The 18411-nt window shown below is 38.8% G+C and overlaps 1 protein-coding gene across 3 annotated transcripts in view; it reads right to left on the reverse strand.

The window, feature by feature from the left end:
* Pcsk5 (proprotein convertase subtilisin/kexin type 5) overlaps positions 1 to 18411 on the reverse strand; it is a 449712-nt gene that overhangs the window by 393764 nt on the left and 37537 nt on the right. For all 3 annotated transcript variants that reach the window (XM_046459433.2, XM_046459431.2, XM_046459435.2), the window contains exon 2: positions 14235 to 14339. In XM_046459433.2, coding sequence (XP_046315389.1) covers positions 14235 to 14339 — 105 coding nt within the window. The remainder of the gene's footprint in view (positions 1 to 14234; positions 14340 to 18411) is intronic.

The raw sequence follows: 18411 nt of genomic DNA on the forward strand, positions 1-18411 counted from the left end.
GCCCAATGAGGAATGACACACTAATGGCAAGTCTGAGCTGGTAGTAAAGCAGACACCAAAATCTAAATGTCCTAAATCTAGCCAATGCCGACTTCACTTTATAACACAATGTCTCCCCAAGTGACTGCTCTGATTCCACACTTCAAATGAGACAGTCCTGTGTATGTCATTATAATATGATTTAAGTTTTAGGGGAATTAAGACAAAATTATGGCTCCTAGCTTTATTTATTGCCTACATCACTTATCTTCTTTTAAAAATTGATTTTAAGAATCACTCATTCATTCATTCTTCTACTGAAGCTCTTCCATGTGCTACACATTATTCCAGGGCATGGGAATACCACAGTTAATAAAATACCTGAGGCTCCTGACCCCCCATGGAGTGTCACATTGGAAAGACAAAACCATCAACAAGCAAACAAAGTAACTATATGTTTTTGGATTCAGGTAGGTTCTAAAATATGTTGAAACCAGACAGTAAAAATGGGCAAGGGTTATTGAGGAAGGTCACCCAGGCGATGTAACACAGGCTTTGATACATGAAGAATGAGAAGACGTCCATCCAGCAAAGACCAAAGGGAGCATATTCCAGGCAAAGAGAACAAGAGAAAGAGCTTAGTGTATTGGAGAGAGACAAAGAAGTGGCTGACTGTGATGAGCAAAAAAGGAAGTGTTTCAAAAACCAGCTCAGGAAGGAAGGAAGAAACCTGACTAAGATGGCATTGAAGATCATGAAGAAAAAGCTAGATGTTATTCCAAGGTCAATGGAAAGTCATTGAAAGACCTGATCTTTTTATATCTCTGGAAGCTTGCTTTCTTGTGGAAAATGACTATAAGAACAAGAATAGGAGTGAAGGGGGCTGGGGATGTGGCTCAAGCGGTAGCGCGCTCGCCTGGCGTGCGTGCGGCCCGGGTTCGATCCTCGGCACCACATACAAACAAAGATGTGTCCACCGAAAACTAAAAAATAAATATTAAAAATTCTCTCCCTCTCTCTCTCTCTCTCTCTTAAAAAAAAAAAAAAAAGAATAGGAGTGAAGACAACAGCTAAGGTCCAGGTCAAGGATGATGGTGGCATTAAGCAGGATGGTGGCAGTGCAGGAGAGGAAACTCCACAAATACACAGTTTCAAAATAAATTTTAGTGGCAGAGCAATAGTGTCTCTGAATGGTTCAAAGAGAAGAGGATCAGGAACAATTGCTCATTTTTTGTTTCAAGAAATTAGATTAGTCATGGTACCAGTTATTAGAAAGGAAAAAGTGTGGGGCTCTGGTGATGGATAGGAATTACAAGTTCCCATATGCCACCTTATGTTTTAGGTGCTTATTAAATATTTAGTTTAGTATATCAGGAAGGTAAAAGAAAGACCGACAAATCTGAAACAAGGACATCAGCATAAAAACAATGAATAAAATTCTCATTCATAGGATGACTAAGCCCAAACTTTACATATGAAGTAGAGGAAGTTCCATCAACAAAGACACCCATCAACAAATTTCTATCCATCATCACAGCCCCCAGACCTTTTCCTTTCTAGTAAATGCCATCATGATTACTCTAGTTACTCAACACAAAAACCGAGCAATCATTGCTGATTGTCTCCTTCTCTTTCACTCCCCACATCAAACTATGCAGATCTTGTAGGTACAGGATGAGAAGCAGAAATAAAATACAGGAAATGTGGTCACAATAAACTGAGTCAAGTTTTTCAAGAATGAGCGAAGGATCAACTATGATGTCAGCTAAAAGGTAAAGTCAGATGAATACTGAAATGTATTTATTAGCTTCGAAATATCAGAGCATTAGTGGTGTTAATAAAAGCAATTTCACTATAAATCATTTTTTAAAAATTATATAGTATAGAAAGGTTAAGTTATTTTATGTGCTTATGTATCCTTCCAATCCTATCATGCATAAACTAAAGTCAATATACATAGGTCATTTATGTTTAAACACAAAATATATGTTTAAACACAAAACACATGTTACATGCTGTATGTAAATGCTTTTTTTTTAAATATTTTATTGTTGGCTGTTCAAAACATTACATAGTTCTTGATATATCATATTTCACACTTTGATTCAAGTGGGTTATGAGCTCCCATTTTTACCCCATATACAGATTGCAGAATCACATCAGTTACACATCCATTGATTTACATATTGCCATACTCGTGTCTGTTGTGTTCTGCTGCCTTTCCTATCCTCTACTATCCCCCCTCCCCTCCCCTCCCCTCTTCTCTCTCTGCCCCCTCTACTGACATTCATTTGTCCCCCTTGTATTATTTTTCCCCTTCCCCTCACTTCCTCTTGTATGTACTTTTGTATAACTCTGAGGTCTCCTTCCATTTCCATGCAATTTCCCTTCTCTCTCCCTTTCCCTCCCACCTCTCATCCCTGTTTAATGTTAATCTTCTTCTCATGCTCTTCGACCCTACTCTGTTCTTAGTTACTCTCCTTATATCAAAGAAGACATTTGGCATTTGTTTTTTAGGGATTGGCTAGCTTCACTTAGCATAATCTGCTCTAATGCCATCCATTTCCCTGTAAATTCTATGATTTTGTCATTTTTTAATGCAGAGTAATACTCCATTGTGTATAAATGCCACATTATTTTTATCCATTCATCTATTGAAGGGCATCTAGGTTGGTTCCACAGTCTTGCTATTGTGAATTGTGCTCCTATGAACATCGATGTAGCAGTGTCCCTGTAACATGCTCTTTTTAGGTCTTTAGGGAATAGACCGAGAAGGGGAATAGCTGGGTCAAATGGTGGCTCCATTCCCAGCTTTCCAAGAAATCTCCATACTGCTTTCCAAATTGGCTGCACCAATCTGCAGTCCCACCAGCAATGTACAAGTGTACCCTTTTCCCCACATCCTCGCCAGCACTTGTTGTTGTTTGACTTCATAATGGCTGCCAATCTAACTGGAGTGAGATGGTATCTTAGGGTGGTTTTGATTTGCATTTCTCTGACTGCTAGAGATGGTGAGCATTTTTTCATGTACTTGTTGATTGATTGTATGTCCTCCTCTGAGAAGTGTCTGTTCAGGTCCTTGGCCCATTTGTTGATTGGGTTGTTTGTTCTCTTATTGTCTAATTTTTTGAGTTCTTTGTATACTCTGGATATTAGGGCTCTATCTGAAGTGTGAGGAGTAAAGATTTGTTCCCAGGATGTAGGCTCTCTGTTTACCTCTCTTATTGTTTCTTTTGCTGAGAAAAAAACTTTTTAGTTTGAGTAAGTCCCATTTGTTGATTCTAGTTATTAACTTTTGTGCTATGGGTGTCCTATTGAGGAATTTGGAGCCCGACCCCACAGTATGTAGATCGTAGCCAACTTTTTCTTCTATCACACGGCGTGTCTCTGATTTGATATCAAGCTCCTTGATCCATTTTGACTTAACTTTTGTGCATGGCGAGAGAAAGGGATTCAGTTTCATTTTGTTGCATATGGATTTCCAGTTTTCCCAGCACCATTTGTTGAAGATGCTATCCTTCCTCCATTGCATGCTTTTAGCCCCTTTATCAAATATAAGGTAGTTGTAGTTTTGTGGATTGGTTTCTGTGTCCTCTATTCTGTACCATTGGTCCACCCGCCTGTTTTGGTACCAGTACCATGCTGTTTTTGTTACTATTGCTCTGTAGTATAGTTTGAAGTCTGGTATCGCTATACCGCCTGATTCACACTTCCTGCTTAGCATTGTTTTTGCTATTCTGGGTCTTTTATTTTTCCATATGAATTTCATGATTGCTTTCTCTATTTCTACAAGAAATGCCGTTGGGATTTTGATTGGCATTGCATTAAACCTATAGAGAACTTTTGGTAATATCGCCATTTTGGTGATGTTAGTTCTGCCTATCCATGAACAGGGTATATTTTTCCATCTTCTAAGATCTTCTTCTATTTCTCTCTTTAGGGTTCTGTAATTTTCATTGTATAAGTCTTTCACCTCTTTTGTTAGGTTGATTCCCAAGTATTTTATTTTTTTTGAAGATATTGTGAATGGAGTGGTTGTCCTCATTTCCATTTCAGAGGATTTGTCGCTGAGTAAATGCTTTTTTTAAGATAAATTTACATATTCTTTTTGAGCTCTTTTATTTTTCATACATATAGATTTATATCATTATTTTAATGGCAACTGGTTTTGTTACAAGAATTTAACTTTTACTTTTTCCTTTTCTTACATGCAGAACTCATTTTATTCTATTATACCATATACTTCTTCAAGTATACGCCTGAACAATGCTGAGTCTTCAAATGGGAGATTTGATGAACAGAGAAATGATGGGAGTGGAGAGGATGGATACAAAGTTTTTTTCTGCCACATCATACTGTCTCTTTTTGTATTGTAAGAGAATTGTTTGACATTTGGAAGAACTGTACCCAGAAACAAAATTCATAAATACTTATTAAAGAATTGGGTCTTTTCAAAGGTGATGTTTTAATTGGATTTCTTATCTACTTTTGCATTCATTAATATAAATATATGAGTGGGAATGATTTCTCTTCAGAATCAGAGGATTAAAATGGCTTTTTTTTTTTTTGTAGTTGTAGAAGGACAAAATGCCTTTATTTTATTTGTTAATTGTTATGTGGTGCTGAGGATTGAATCTAGTGCCTTATGCATGCTAGGCAAGCACTTTGCCACTGAGCTACAGCCCAAGATCTTGTTTGTTTTTTTTATTGTTGTTGCTGAGTTTTTGTTTGTTTGCTGTTTCCATTTATTCCCTAAGTTTGCTTACTTATTTTATCCTACTTTACCCAAGATTTCAACAGAACAGATAGGCTCAAAATTCTCTTTTTAACACCAACCTAGGTATTAGACTCTCATTATTATACATTTTCTAGATTCAACACCTATGATTTTAGACTCTAACACCTAAGCAATTAACAAAGATTTTTGCAGTTCGTACCTTTCAACAAGTAGCTAACATGGTTATGTAAAATCCATAATCTACCTCCCTCCTTCTACCCTTCACCCTATTTGTATGACCACAACTTTTATTTTCCACTTGTTTTCTTCTTTGACTTATCTATTTTTCTTCAACAAGTCTATTAAAACTTTCTCTGGGGCAATAGTAGGTGTCAGTAGGAAACTAAGTAAATCTCAAGAGAAACAAGAATGAGCTCTTCACCCCAAGTAGCCTTGAAAGACCTGAGCCTGTTATGTTCATGCCTAAAAGAAACTCAGACTTCAATCTGGAGATGAAGACACAGAAGAGAAATCACGTTTGGGCCCCACCGGTGAAGCACAGTTGACAGAACTAAAACCTTGTGTTCAGATACCTCGGACAGATACCTGAGGTTTTGAACTGCTTTAAGAGATGTCAGATCAAGGCACAATAAAGAGTGCTAAGACCCCTCTTTCATACATTCCTCTTTTTTCTTCCAACACAGCCACCCAGGGGATCACAAAGTCGGATATCCTCCAATGTTTTTCTTTGGTACACATGAATATTTTTAAAACTTTTGAATTTGCTTCCAACATTTAACATGGGGAATGTTATATAAAAATTGAGACTTGCAGGTTCTTTTGAACCGGCAGCACTGAGCCAGTTGTCCAACCTGAGGACACTGGGCTGCAGCTGAGCAGCAGCTTCTCCTTACGTGCAGCAAGAGCAGCCCTTCACTGTGTTCCACGACCTTCTCCCTCATTCTTGTCACCTGCACTCTCCCTGTAAGCATGTGGGTTTATGACCTTTCAAATGAAGCATTGCCAAATTGCCTCTAATAAAGATTTAGCAGCTTTGCCAGAGTAAATGAGAATTTTCTTTTTTAAAATTCATTCTTGTCTACCAGAAATTTGGGCTTGGGCTGTGATCTAAACTTTCCCATCAGCTACCCCAGCAGTGTACAATCTGACCCTCTAGTGTCTGACCGTCCCAGACATCTGGGAAAGCTAGAAACAAGACAGAAAGGAAGGGAGCTGGAGAACACAATGAACCCTGCACAATGAACTCTCCTCCATCTCTCCTACTCTACCGGCCATGTTGGCACTCTAAATGCATCACAGCTTGCAAATCCATAGCTGAAATGCTTCTTCCTGAAGAATGAGCATTCTGGTAGGATTTTCAAAGATTCATAAATGCTATGAAAAAAATCAAAGACAGACCAGGTGTGGCATACTTCTGTAATCGCAGTGACTTGGGAGGCTGAGGCATAAGGATCACAAATTTGAAGCCAACTTCAACAACTTAATGAGATCTTGTCCCAAAATAAAAAAATAAAAAGGGCTGAGGTTATAGCTCAGTGGTAGAGAACCTTTGGGTTTAATCCTGGTACTGGAAGAAAGAAAAAAAAAGACTGGATTTATTAGAATTGTAGTATTTCACAGTTGATCTTTTTTTTTTTAAAGCAGTATAAAAGATAGCTTGGAACAAGAGAGGACCTCAAAATGCTTCCTGACCATCACATCCATGGTGGGCTCAGCTCAACATCAGAACCAAGGCTACACCAATTACAAAAACATACTCAAGATATTTGCTAATTACTTTCATTCACTGGTGCAAGGACAAGGAAAATATGAAATGATCCTAGTTATGATGTATCTTAAACAACAACAGGAAGCCTGGGGTACCTGTCCCAGAGAGCACAGCCACCCCTCATTGTGTGGAAGCACAAGGGCAAAGCAATGGACTTCAACACATCCCAGATTACCTCACACAGCTGGATGAGCACAAATCCAGGAATGTTACATTACACTTATAAAACTTAACTTCACACACACAAAAAAAGTCAAACCATTAAGTCATTGTCACATTTAAAACCAAAGAGCAGGACATTAACCAGCCAAAGAAAACACACAGCAGTTCCAGGTGTGTTAGAGTCTGTAAACAAGTCAAAATAACACCTGGCATTTTGCCAGGGGAATGTTGGAGTTCCTAAACAAGTCTGGATGGTGCCTGGCAAAATGCCAGAGGGAGTGGTTTGAGAAGTAACAAAAGCAAGCCATTAAGTGTGGAGATTCCTGATTGGTTGACTGATGTATCTAGTTTATGCTAATTAGATAAGCTCTGTGGAATGTATAAATACTGCTCCTGTCCTGCAATAAACGGCTCCCTCTCCTGCTGTATCAACGTGCACAAGTTGTTCGTCACCCCCCGGTTATTCTGCTGCAGCCGGACTGCGGCACAGGTGGACGGAGTGGGACTAGGGGAGAAGAAACACAGCAGTGGCCTGCACTGGATGCACTTGAACTTGGGATGAAACTAACGTTAAAGCTGCACCAAAACAAATGGAATATTATTTACAAAGAGGCGTGGCTGCAATTTATGCATGTGAGCCAGGAAAGGCTGCCCTCAGGTGCTTCTAACTACATACTTCTACCTAAATAAGGTTTCTTTTTTTTTTTTAATTTTTATTGTTGGGAAAAAAATAAATAAATAAAAAATAAAAAAATTACATATAAGAGGTTGTGAGGGGAATGGGAAAATAAACAAGGAGAGATATGAATTACAGTGGATGGGGTAGAGAGAGAAGATGGGAGGGGAGGGAGGGGGGATGGTAGAGGATAGGAAAGGTAGCAGAATACAACAGTTACTAATAGGGCATTATGTAAAAATGTGGATGTGTAACTGATGTGATTCTGCAATCTGTATTTGGGGTAAAATTGGGAGTTCATAACCAACTTGAATCTAATGTATGAAATATGATATGTCAAGAGCTTTATAATGTTTTGAACAACCAATAAAAAAAAATTAAAAAATAAAATAAAATAAAATAATCTCTTTTAATGTATTGATATTTTCATGTGAAAAAAAAAATTTTTATTGTTGGTTGTTCAAAACATTACAAATTTCTTGATATATAATTTTTCACACTTTGATTCAAGTGGGTTATGAACTCCCATTTTTACCACATATACAGATTGCAGAATCACATCAGTTACACATCCATTGATTTACATATTGCCATACTAGTGTCTGTTGTGTTCTGCTGCCTTTCCTATCCTCTACTATCCCCCCTCCCCTCCCCTCCCCTCTTCTCTCTCTACCCCCTCTACTGTCATTCATTTCTCCCCCTTGTATTATTTTTCCCTTTCCCCTCACTTCCTCTTGTATGTACTTTTGTATAACCCTGAGGGTCTCCTTCCATTTCCATGCAATTTCCCTTCTCTCTCCCTTTCCCTCCCACCTCTCATCCCTGTTTAATGTTAATCTTCTTCTTCCCAATTTACTCTAGTAGATTAATCTATGTGAACAGCACATTTACATACTCTATATTCACCAGGAGTTTGTGTCTAAGAAAAGAGATAACTAATGTGCTGGTGGATTCCATGGGTCTAATTCTAGATTATAAAGGGAATCCATGGGGAAATGGCACTTGACTGGTAAGAACTGGATTTGTATAACTTTTCTGTGATTCACAGGGAGTTGCTCCTCCACTGATTCCATCACATCTACTTCACTTTTAAGACAAAAAAGAGAAACTCCAGGCAAGTGAAAGTCGAAGCCTGGCATGATAGGCACCAACTTGGATTAGTAAGGAACTTCAATTTACCTTTCTTCTTTCATGTCTCTTTCATCTGCTCTTGCTAATGACCTTGAATCACTTCATTTCTCCTTCCTGTCCTTTTCCCAGACCCTTGGTCATGCTTGAATGCTCAGTTTTCTTCAGAGGAAATGACTTACATACAAATGTTGCAAAGGGGCAGCATGTCTGCAAGATAAAACCTTGAACTTAATTCTGAGCCACACTTACCAAGGGACAATTTCTTCTCCACGAGAAAAAGCAGAGGGCTTCAAATATTTAAAGAGTTACTGTGGCCAGGCATGGCGGCACATAACTGTGTTCCCAAAAGCTCTACAGGCGGAGGCAGGAGGATCACCAGTTCCAAAGCCAGCCTCAGCAACTTAGCAAGGCCCTCAGCAAATTGACAAGATTCTCTCTCAAAGTAAAAAATTAAAAGGGCTGGGGATGTGGCTCAGTCATTAAGTATCCCTGGGTTCAATCCCCGGTGCAAAAAAAAAAAAAAAAGGAGAGAGAGATTGTACAGAAGTTGATTTACCATTTTATGTAATTCTGGAAGGCAAAAATAGATCCAATGGGTAGAAGTTATAGGCAAGCAGATTATAATTAGCAAGTTAAATTTCTTCAAATACAGAAACATATTTGAGGGTCCAAAGACCCTCTGCTTTCTACTTGTCCTAGACATCTGGGAAAGCTGGAAAAAAAGATAGAAAAGAAAGGAGGTGGAGAACATACTGAACTCTGCACCCACAAAGTTTTTCACATCTCTACTACTCTGCTGGCCATCTTGTCACCCTAAGTGCATCACAGCTTTCCAACCTATAGGTGAAATGCTTCTTCCTGAAGAATAAGCATTCTGGTGGATTTTCATAGACTCGTAAATGCCAACTCATGGATTTGTTAGCATTTTATAGCTGGTGTAAAAGTTGTAATGAAGACACCGTCTGGTAGTGAACTCCCTGTCATTGGACATGTTCACAACAGATTTGAAAAGTTTTTTTGTTTTTTTTTTCTCAAAAAGATCTGAAAAAATTCCTTTCAGAAAAATGATGGAGGCTAAGCCAGCAGTGGCTAGGGGACAGATGAGACCATCTAAGGAGTCTATGTTACAGGAGCAGCTTTTTCACAAGTAATACACACAGCTATGCATGCTCATTTGATGAGGCAAGCTGGCCCAGGAAGAAGGAAGCTGGAAAAGGAGCCTATCCCTAGCTGGAGAAGCTTAGTTTACATTATTAACCACAGAGAAATAGGACATGGGTGCCCAACTTAATGGCAGTTTGTATTTCTTTTCACAAAGCTGCATATGCCCTACTCTAATAAAGAATGTAGAATTTTAGTTTTCTGCTTCTTGTAAGGAGAATAAAGTGAAAGGAAAAATCACCTCCCTTGCATACCCTCTGACCCAATGTTTGCCTGAGCATCTGAAAAGCATATAAAGAGCTTCTACAAAACATTGTCCTGCAGTTAATCCCCTCCTTGACCAAAATATCTATAGCTGGCAAAGATTTAGGAAAAGACTAATAAGAGGATTTGAGAAAGTGAACTCAGACTATTGTTTCTGAAACTTAGTGTTGGCCTCTTGGGAAAAGGTTGATCAATCCAAAAGAAAGATGATGAAGAAGGATGGAAAACTTACTGGTTTGGCTGCTGACAATGTACCGATACTTTCTGCAAAATCATGTTATTATTGCCCTATTGCTGCTATCTTTGAAATCTGTGAATCTCTGTCATTCAAAACGTTAATCATAACATAATACTGACATTTGGGCATACGGCTATTCTTGTTCTCTGGGCTCTTATGCCCCAACTCACCACAGCATTTTCTCTAGCATCAGGAGTGTTGTTCTGACAACACAGCTAACTTTTGTATTTCCTTGTTTGGAACTCTCTAAAAACAAAAGCAAAGGGGAAAACTAGCCATGCAATTCACGGAAGCAAAAAAAAAAAAAAGAAGCTATGGATCTTTTTAGTAGGACATATACCCTGCAGTTCACTCATCTGCTTCCCCTGTCTTGAGAAGGTAGAAGTAACTTCAAATTCACATCACTAGTGTTTTCCATGATGTCATTTCACATGGTCCAAACCTACTAATGTGCCTCCTTTCTGGCACACAAATCACCCACCATACCAATACCCAAGATTAAAGAAAAGGAGATCTGCCCAAGAAAGCAGCCACAGCAACACTTGCTATCTACTCTCAGTGAGGTTAATTTGGAATGAGGAATGTAAAATAGGTTCATGGAAATTTATGTAGTTCTATGGATTAAAAATGGTTTGTCCCCGGGAGTTCAGGTATTATAAGCTTGGTCCTCAGTGTAGCAATGTCAAGAATAAAGGGGACCTTTAAGAGGTGGGGCTACTGGAAGATCATTGTGTCATTGCAGGTGCTATCTTCTGAAGGGATTAAGGTAGGTTTTTTTAATTTTTTTTTTTTTTAGTTGTAGATGGACACAATATCTTTATTTTATTTATTTATTTTTATGTGGTGCTGAGGATTGAACCCAGTGCCTCACGCACATGAGGCAAACACTCTACCACAGGGCTACACACCCACCCTCCCCAAGGTAGATTTTTTTTTTTTTAAACTGGACACCACTGTGAGTTCCCACAAAAGAGATTGTTATAAAACAGGAAGACTGCCCTGGTGTCTGGCTTCCTGTCTTGGCATGTGATATCTCCTTCACACACACACTCCTACCATGATCCCATTGGCCAAGAAGTGACATAGCTTAGAAGGACCTTCACCAGAGCTGGTACCACACTGTGCAGACTTTCTGCCTGAAAAAGTGCCAGTTAAATAAATCTCTTTTCTTTACTAATACCCAGCCTCAGGTACATCATTATAGCAAAAGAAGGCAGACCAACGCACAGAGTTTCAAAGTATCTCCCCACAAAACATTTTTTAATTATGAAGGGGAAAATAGTGATTTTAATGTAGAGAAGCCTGCAGACACCATCCAACCATGTGATTAATGTTATCGCCTTCAATAATGAAACAAATCAATATCTTGTGCCTTCCGATCTAAAGTACTGAGAAAAACACATGCTTCTTCGGTATTCTTGTAAAAAAATGTTCTTACCAAACTTGAGTCTAATCATGAGGAAACAGATGAGCCCAATTTGAAATATATTCTATAAAAAAACCTGACTTATAGTTTTCAAAAAATTTCTAGGTGGTTAAAGGGGGAAAGAAGGCAGGCAGGTTGGCTGACTGAAGGAAGTATGATAGAGTAAAAAGGACTTGGGAAACAGAACAAATAAATGTAATCCAAGAAAAATTGTTGAAAAGGTGAACCAAAACCACAGATTAAAGAATAATACTGAACCAATGTTAATATCCAGATTTTAATTATTGTATATACCATTATAGAACAAAATGTCCTTGTTTTTAATGTATACACAATAAAATATTTAGAGTTGAAGGAACATCATATCTATCATTGGTTTCCAAATTTTCAGAAAGTATACATACACATTTATACATGTGTGTAAATAGAGTAAAGAAAGAAAAACTGATCAAGTAATCTGAGAAGAGTATATAGGAATTCTTCCTAACAATTTTTGGCAACATCATTATAAATAAGAAGGTAGTATTCAAAGAGAAAAGAAAAAAAAAAAGAACAAGCCAGGTAGGCCTAAACTTTTGAAGGAAGAAGCTCGAGAAGAAGGAGAAATGTAGACACCCCCATCTTCTCTGTTCCATCCATGCCCAACACTATGAAGCACTGCAAATTCTTGAGTTTCCCTAAAGGATATTATGGGAGACACTGATGATGCCTCCAAACCCCCAGAGCCTAGCACAGGGCCTGGCAGATGCTGACCATAGGAATGACTGGGCAGACTAGGGGCTCAATGGACTGCAAGAAGTAACTGGAAAAAAATGGAAAGAAAACATGGACAAGCCCCCACTGGTGGCACTGCATCTGCAAAGCAGGTGGAATTGTGGCCCTCCTGTGTTAAATGGCTAGGTGTAAGGACAGGTAGAAGACATCTGAAGGGAGAGTGAGATATAGCCCTACTCTCCAGTATTCATTTCACTTAGGGGAAAAGGGAATGGAGCACGTACCATTGTGTTGGCCTAAAATGGCCCAGTTCCTCTGGACTGAGGGACAAAGGGTGTAATGTTCCAGGTACTATGTGTCCCAGAATGCAAGGTCTCTGTTGGATCATGCATAAACTATTTCATGTACTCAGATAAGAAGAAATGAAAACCAAGATGCCCAAGATAACAGTAAGAATTGAAATATCTCCTTATTCGGTAAATCTTTCATCATGAAAACAATGTCTCATTACATTCTGTTCTTACTTCCCAAACCAACTAGTACTTAGTTTTTTCAAATTCACATTGACTCTGCACATGGGATCTGAAATTGAAATCATTTTAATTATCAAGTTCAAGACAGTCTGTTTGAAAGATGAAAAAAATATTGCATTGCTTCAAAAATGTAGCTAATTCAAGATTGTTCAAACAGATTAACTTTCCAGAGAAATTAACTTCAGAATAGAGATGAAGGAAAAAAAAATACAATCTATAGGTCACTTAAGTGTAAGTTTTAGGAAATGTTCCTATAACTCACAGAAAATTGTGAACTTAAACAAATGTGCTTTTACTCACCACCAAGATACAATTTCATAATCATGAACACTGTGCCATAATATTCCAGAGAAAAATTAAAGTAAACCATGGCACATAACAAAGGGCAGGACTCCACATTTCAAACCTGATTTGCATATTAATTCAAATAGGAGCCTCTTTGCTTTAATAAGGAATACAATTTTCAAAGTCTCTTTAGCTGAGACTGCTATGCTTGTTGGTAGAGACCTGTTCACCAATTTATATAAAAAGATGCACTTAGGGCAAATCCAAAGCATAATGGGGCAGGGGGTAGAGAGGGAGGCAAAATACCCTAATCAGTAAATAATGTGCCAGGAGCCCTTAGAGGAACTGGGAACAGTTGCACAGCTTCTCCCTCTTCTTCTTTACTTGACATGACTGAGAGGTCAATTTGTTTTCCAGTATAACTCAGTTCTTCATCCAATTTAATTAATAAGGACAGATATTTAGCTCAACCCTGGAGTTAGCTTCTGCAATCAGTTTCTCCCTTATACCTCCCAGCTTCCCATTTCTCCTGACAAAGCTGCCCCAACTTGCTCATGGGAAAATGTACGCAGGTCATACTTCCCTCTAGGCTCCTCCCAGGAATGGATATTGTCTGCCCAACCTAAAAGTTACCAGGTGAACCCACAAAAGCCAAGAGTCATCCTCTACCTCTCTTGGGTTCAAGCGTCTCTCCTGTCCCAGACAGAGTCTTATCCTGGGCTATAAACCAGATAAAGTCAAAAGGACTCATGGTGAATCCCAAGGTCTGATTTAAGAGTTCTAGAAGAAATCCTTCCTTCAGTGGAGCCCACAGAACCTCTGAACTATATGTAATTAGTTGATAGCATGGTATTCTTACTTCCATCATTCTCAGTCAATTCATCTTCCCAACTCCCTGCCCACTCTCATTTCTCCATGACAGATGCATGCCTGTGGCTACCCCCGGGCTGCTCTGCACTGGGATGATACTGGTTCATCAGTCAAAAATCAAGACATTGCCTATTTTCATCAGAAGAGGAAGTAGGGACACTGGACCAAAGGATAGTGTGACAGTTTTAGAAATCTGAGCCTCATACTAGTCATCAGCTACCAGTATGTTATCACCAATGAAAAATGCATAAGCTTAGCTTCTTGGTCCCCACCCTCTGGTTCTTCTTACCTTTGGTTCCATTGAAATGAAACTGTGGGTTCCTCTGCTCGAGAGAACTGACCTTTTAATCGTCCTGCTATGGTAGAAGTGGTAGTAGTCCTTCAGGGCCCCAATCTGCAAAGGCAAGGTGGGAGGGAAAGCACAAAAGAAAGATGTTAAAAGTTTAAAACAGTCTTCTGCTTCCCTGTTTTTCATTAAAATAAGAACACAAAACAAAAAGAGGTCTATAAATTATGCAGGTGCCCACTGTGCTTAAATGTTACTTGAACCTTGGTGATCACTTTTCAAAAGGAGGACATGTGATATGAAATGGAGTGTCCTTGAGGCAGTGACTGTGGAACTAAAGACTATAATGGGCAGCTTAGCCTCTCCATAGCTCCTTCTTAATGTTTAATTTATATGCAGCATTTTAAGTAATTCTATATCAATCTATATCCAAATGTGGGAAAGACGGGAGGAAAAAAATCAAATAGCTATCTGGTTATAAAAACACATTGCATTTTGTTTGCTCTAAGAAATGCACAATGAAGGACCTTGTTAGATTATTTATATAGTTAATTTGAAACATGCTGTAAGCAGTTGATCATTCACAAAGATAACACTACTTAGTTTCCCCGACTTCAGTAGACAGTATAAATGCATAGCCCTTATTCATTTATTGCAAAACTAAAAGTGGAATGGCAATTTCTAAAATGAAATAAAAATCACATATCCTACCTATCAGTTCAGTTTTCTCTGTTAAACAGTCAAATCCACTTTAACTTATTCATGAACACTTCCGTTGTCTTGTTTATGTGCCCCTTTGGTTAAGTTAAAAACAGGTCTCTTTAGGATAGTTTTGAAAATAAGTCTCAGTCCACTTTGAAAAAAAACAAATGAACAAAATCTCAAACAACCATATTCTCTCAGAAGATTATAGAAAATGTGGATCACAGAATGAATATTGAATCACATCATAAAGGAAGGAGAGTTTGCTTCAAGCTTAAGCTCAAGTCTCTAGAGCTAAATAGCATATGCTTTACTAAGCCTGTTTCCTTTTCTATAACATTATACATGGGGCTAGTTGATTTCTAAGACCTCTGTAGTGCTCTATTCTATTCTGTGATATTGACATTGTACTTGTGTTGGGAAAACACAGTAAATACAGTAAATGTCTAATTACCCAGAACACTCGTGGCTCCACCCTAGAAAAATTACCATCATCAGGATAAATTCCAATTGATACAATACAACATTGGGCTTCTTCAGTTGACACAAAAAAGTTATTGGCCCACCTGGCCCAGTGGCACATGCCTATAATCCCCTCGGCTCAGGAGGCTGAGACAGGAGGATCTCAAGTTTAAAGCCAGCCTCAGCAAAAGTGAGGTGCGAAGTAACTCAGTGAGACCCTGTCTCTAAATAAAATACAAAATAGGGCTGGGGATGTGGCTCAGTGGTCAAGTCCCCCTGATTAATCCCTGGTACCCCCCCCCACCCCCACCTCCCCAAAAAAGTCATTGGCCCTGGTTAATTCTTTGCAGATACAAGATTTATTTCTAATTCCCTTCTTTTTGTCACATTCTCAACCATCATCCCACCCAATTTTTGTACCATTTAGGAACCATCACTGGAACTTGGTGCTGTAAGTGAATGTTGTGTCACCAGTAAAATCTGAAAGAAAATCGGAATCCTCACATTTCTGACTCAAGTGGAAATAGCCTGATCTATAAGAAGGAATTCTGGACTCTGAAAACAAGAGGGAGGCGAGGGCGGAGCAACCCCAGCTGAATCCTCTAACCTCTGTGATCCTGGACTCTGAGGCAGCAGCAGAAAATGAGGAGGAAGGAGGGCACAGAGGCCAGCCTAGCCTCCAGGAGTGTTTGAGGATAATTTTACTGGCCAGCTTTGAGATTCCAGAGGACAAAGGGTAAAACTCAGGAGTGGCTACAGATCTTTTACAAGAAAACCTTAGAACCCCCCAAAGCTTAAGAGTTTTCAACTCATGTAGCTTTTGTCAAGCATTCCTTAGGTAAATAGAGTAGTTCTGGTAGAAAAGAACACAGAAGAAGAAGCTTAGAACTAACCATCACCAAGGTCAAAAATGCCCATGCGCTTAAGATCATGGCTACTCAACTGTAATAGAACCCCATTGATTATAGGAAATGGTTGAACTCAACTCAATTATTAAACTCAATGCTGTGGGTGAAACACACACATCCTGAAGGAATCTAAAGATCCTTTGAGCTCTCAGTGGTGCAGAACAGTTCCAAAGTAATTCAGGGGTTGGAAAATGGAAATTTTGTCCTGACTCAAGTTCATCTGGGCCTTTGGACAAATCATTTCCTCTCTAGGTGTTGCTGTCCTCAGTGGTAAACTGGGAAGAACACAGGAGGCAAAGTAGACAGAGACTGAGCATTAGAGTAAAATGGGGAATAATGTTTGGGTTAATGTGGTTCATGAGGACTGAAAGCAACGTGTGAACTGCCAGGGCAAGTCAGCACCTAGCTCTTAGTAACTGTTGGGAGATTATTTATTTCCCTTCTAAATTTATATCTAAATCCTACTTTCACTAACCTCTTATCTTCCTTCTAATTAATCCTTAACCTCTAACCCTTGGGGACATTTCCTCTTGGCCCATATAAGTCTCACCTTCCAATCTCATTAGCAAAAATCAAAAGGGTTGATAAAACACGGTGGTAGAACATGTAGGCAACAAATGTAATTTATTCAGGATTAGTAAAAAGCGTAACATGGGCCATCTGAAGAGACATTTGATGATATCAGTAAAATTACAAATTGTATCTGACCTTTGACTCAATCTTTCCACTTCCCAAGTTGTATTCTGCAAAGACAGTCACTGACATTCAGGGATGGATGTCACAACAGACTTTGGAAAGCAAAAGAAGGCAGACAATCAGCTGCCATGGATAAGATAGGTCATTAATTCTATATGAAATATAGAAAATAGACTGACTTTTAAGTTCATCATGAGTAAAAAGATAAATTACAAAAGTGCAAAACATGTGTACAATATGACCAAATTGTTGAAGAGAGAAAAAGGAAAAAAATCTATGTTATGTATGTTTATAGTTGTAAGGATAGGTACCTTATGTGCATATATTAGAGTCTTTTTTTTAATTATAAAATCTAACTAAAAGTGAAAAAAATAAAATAGCACACACACAAGGACCCCATGTACTCAGTTCATCCAATCTCTGTAATAGTAAGCTCTACTTTATCCCCATCTCTTAGGGATTCTGTTTCCTTTATAAAGTTGTGAAACAGTTTCATTTATTGGGTCACATCTCATTTTATAAATGCCTATCTGTGTCAGGCATCTTTTTGCTCATCTACATGCTCCATTTACCTTAATCCCCCAAATCCCTGGAAGATAAAATAGCATTAGCTCTAATCTGATGAAGAAGGCTACCAAGTCTCTGGGAGTACCTAAATATACAGCCAGGCTTGATTGTGAGGTGGTAAAATATGAATCTTTGGAGAATGTCCACTAGCATCAGGGTGAACTTAGTTTTGTGATGGATCCTGTGGATGGACTCAAATGACACAGTTCAATGCCCTTCTGGAGACTCTTCCTGCACTGCACAGATGAAATGTTAAATTTCCTGCAGCTCAGGCCTGGACACAGCTCAGGCTGTGTCAGTCAGACACTCAAAGAAGTTGAGCACCACAAGACATTCCCTTAGGGGCATTTATGTGTTTAGAGGTAGTGGTGGCTGAAGTCTAGCCATCTGGGCATCCTTTAGCATAACATATTTTTTGATAAGCTGCTAAGTAACTATTAAAGAGCTACAGTGGCAACATAAAGTAGCTTCCTCATTCCTCAGCTTTCTGACTAAGGCAGAAATGGCCATTCTCATGAAGGTCCAGGATGGCTCTGAAGAACATTTCTGGAAGCTTCACCTTCATGATTAATTCTACAAGCTATTAGTCTAATGTCTTTCAAATTAGCCCAACTAGCAAATGCAGTTCTCTATAGTAGTTTTCCCTGACGATCCAAAACTGGGTAGGCTGGAACTTAAAAAGTAGCTATACATTTTACATAATCTTGCATAACAAAGAGATCTCAGTTATGTACCTCTGATCCATGGGCTGAAGGCACAAATGAGCCAAAGGCTGATGAATGACTCACCCTGTCAACTCTGATGTCCTGTTAAATGACAAGAGTTTCCTTTGATCTTCTCATAAG

The sequence above is a fragment of the Marmota monax genome, unplaced genomic scaffold (genome assembly GCF_021218885.2).
Source record: "Marmota monax isolate L192 unplaced genomic scaffold, Marmota_monax_Labrador192_F-V1.1 WCK01_AAM20220418_F8-fsc00059, whole genome shotgun sequence".
Classification (NCBI taxonomy): Eukaryota; Metazoa; Chordata; class Mammalia; order Rodentia; family Sciuridae; genus Marmota; species Marmota monax.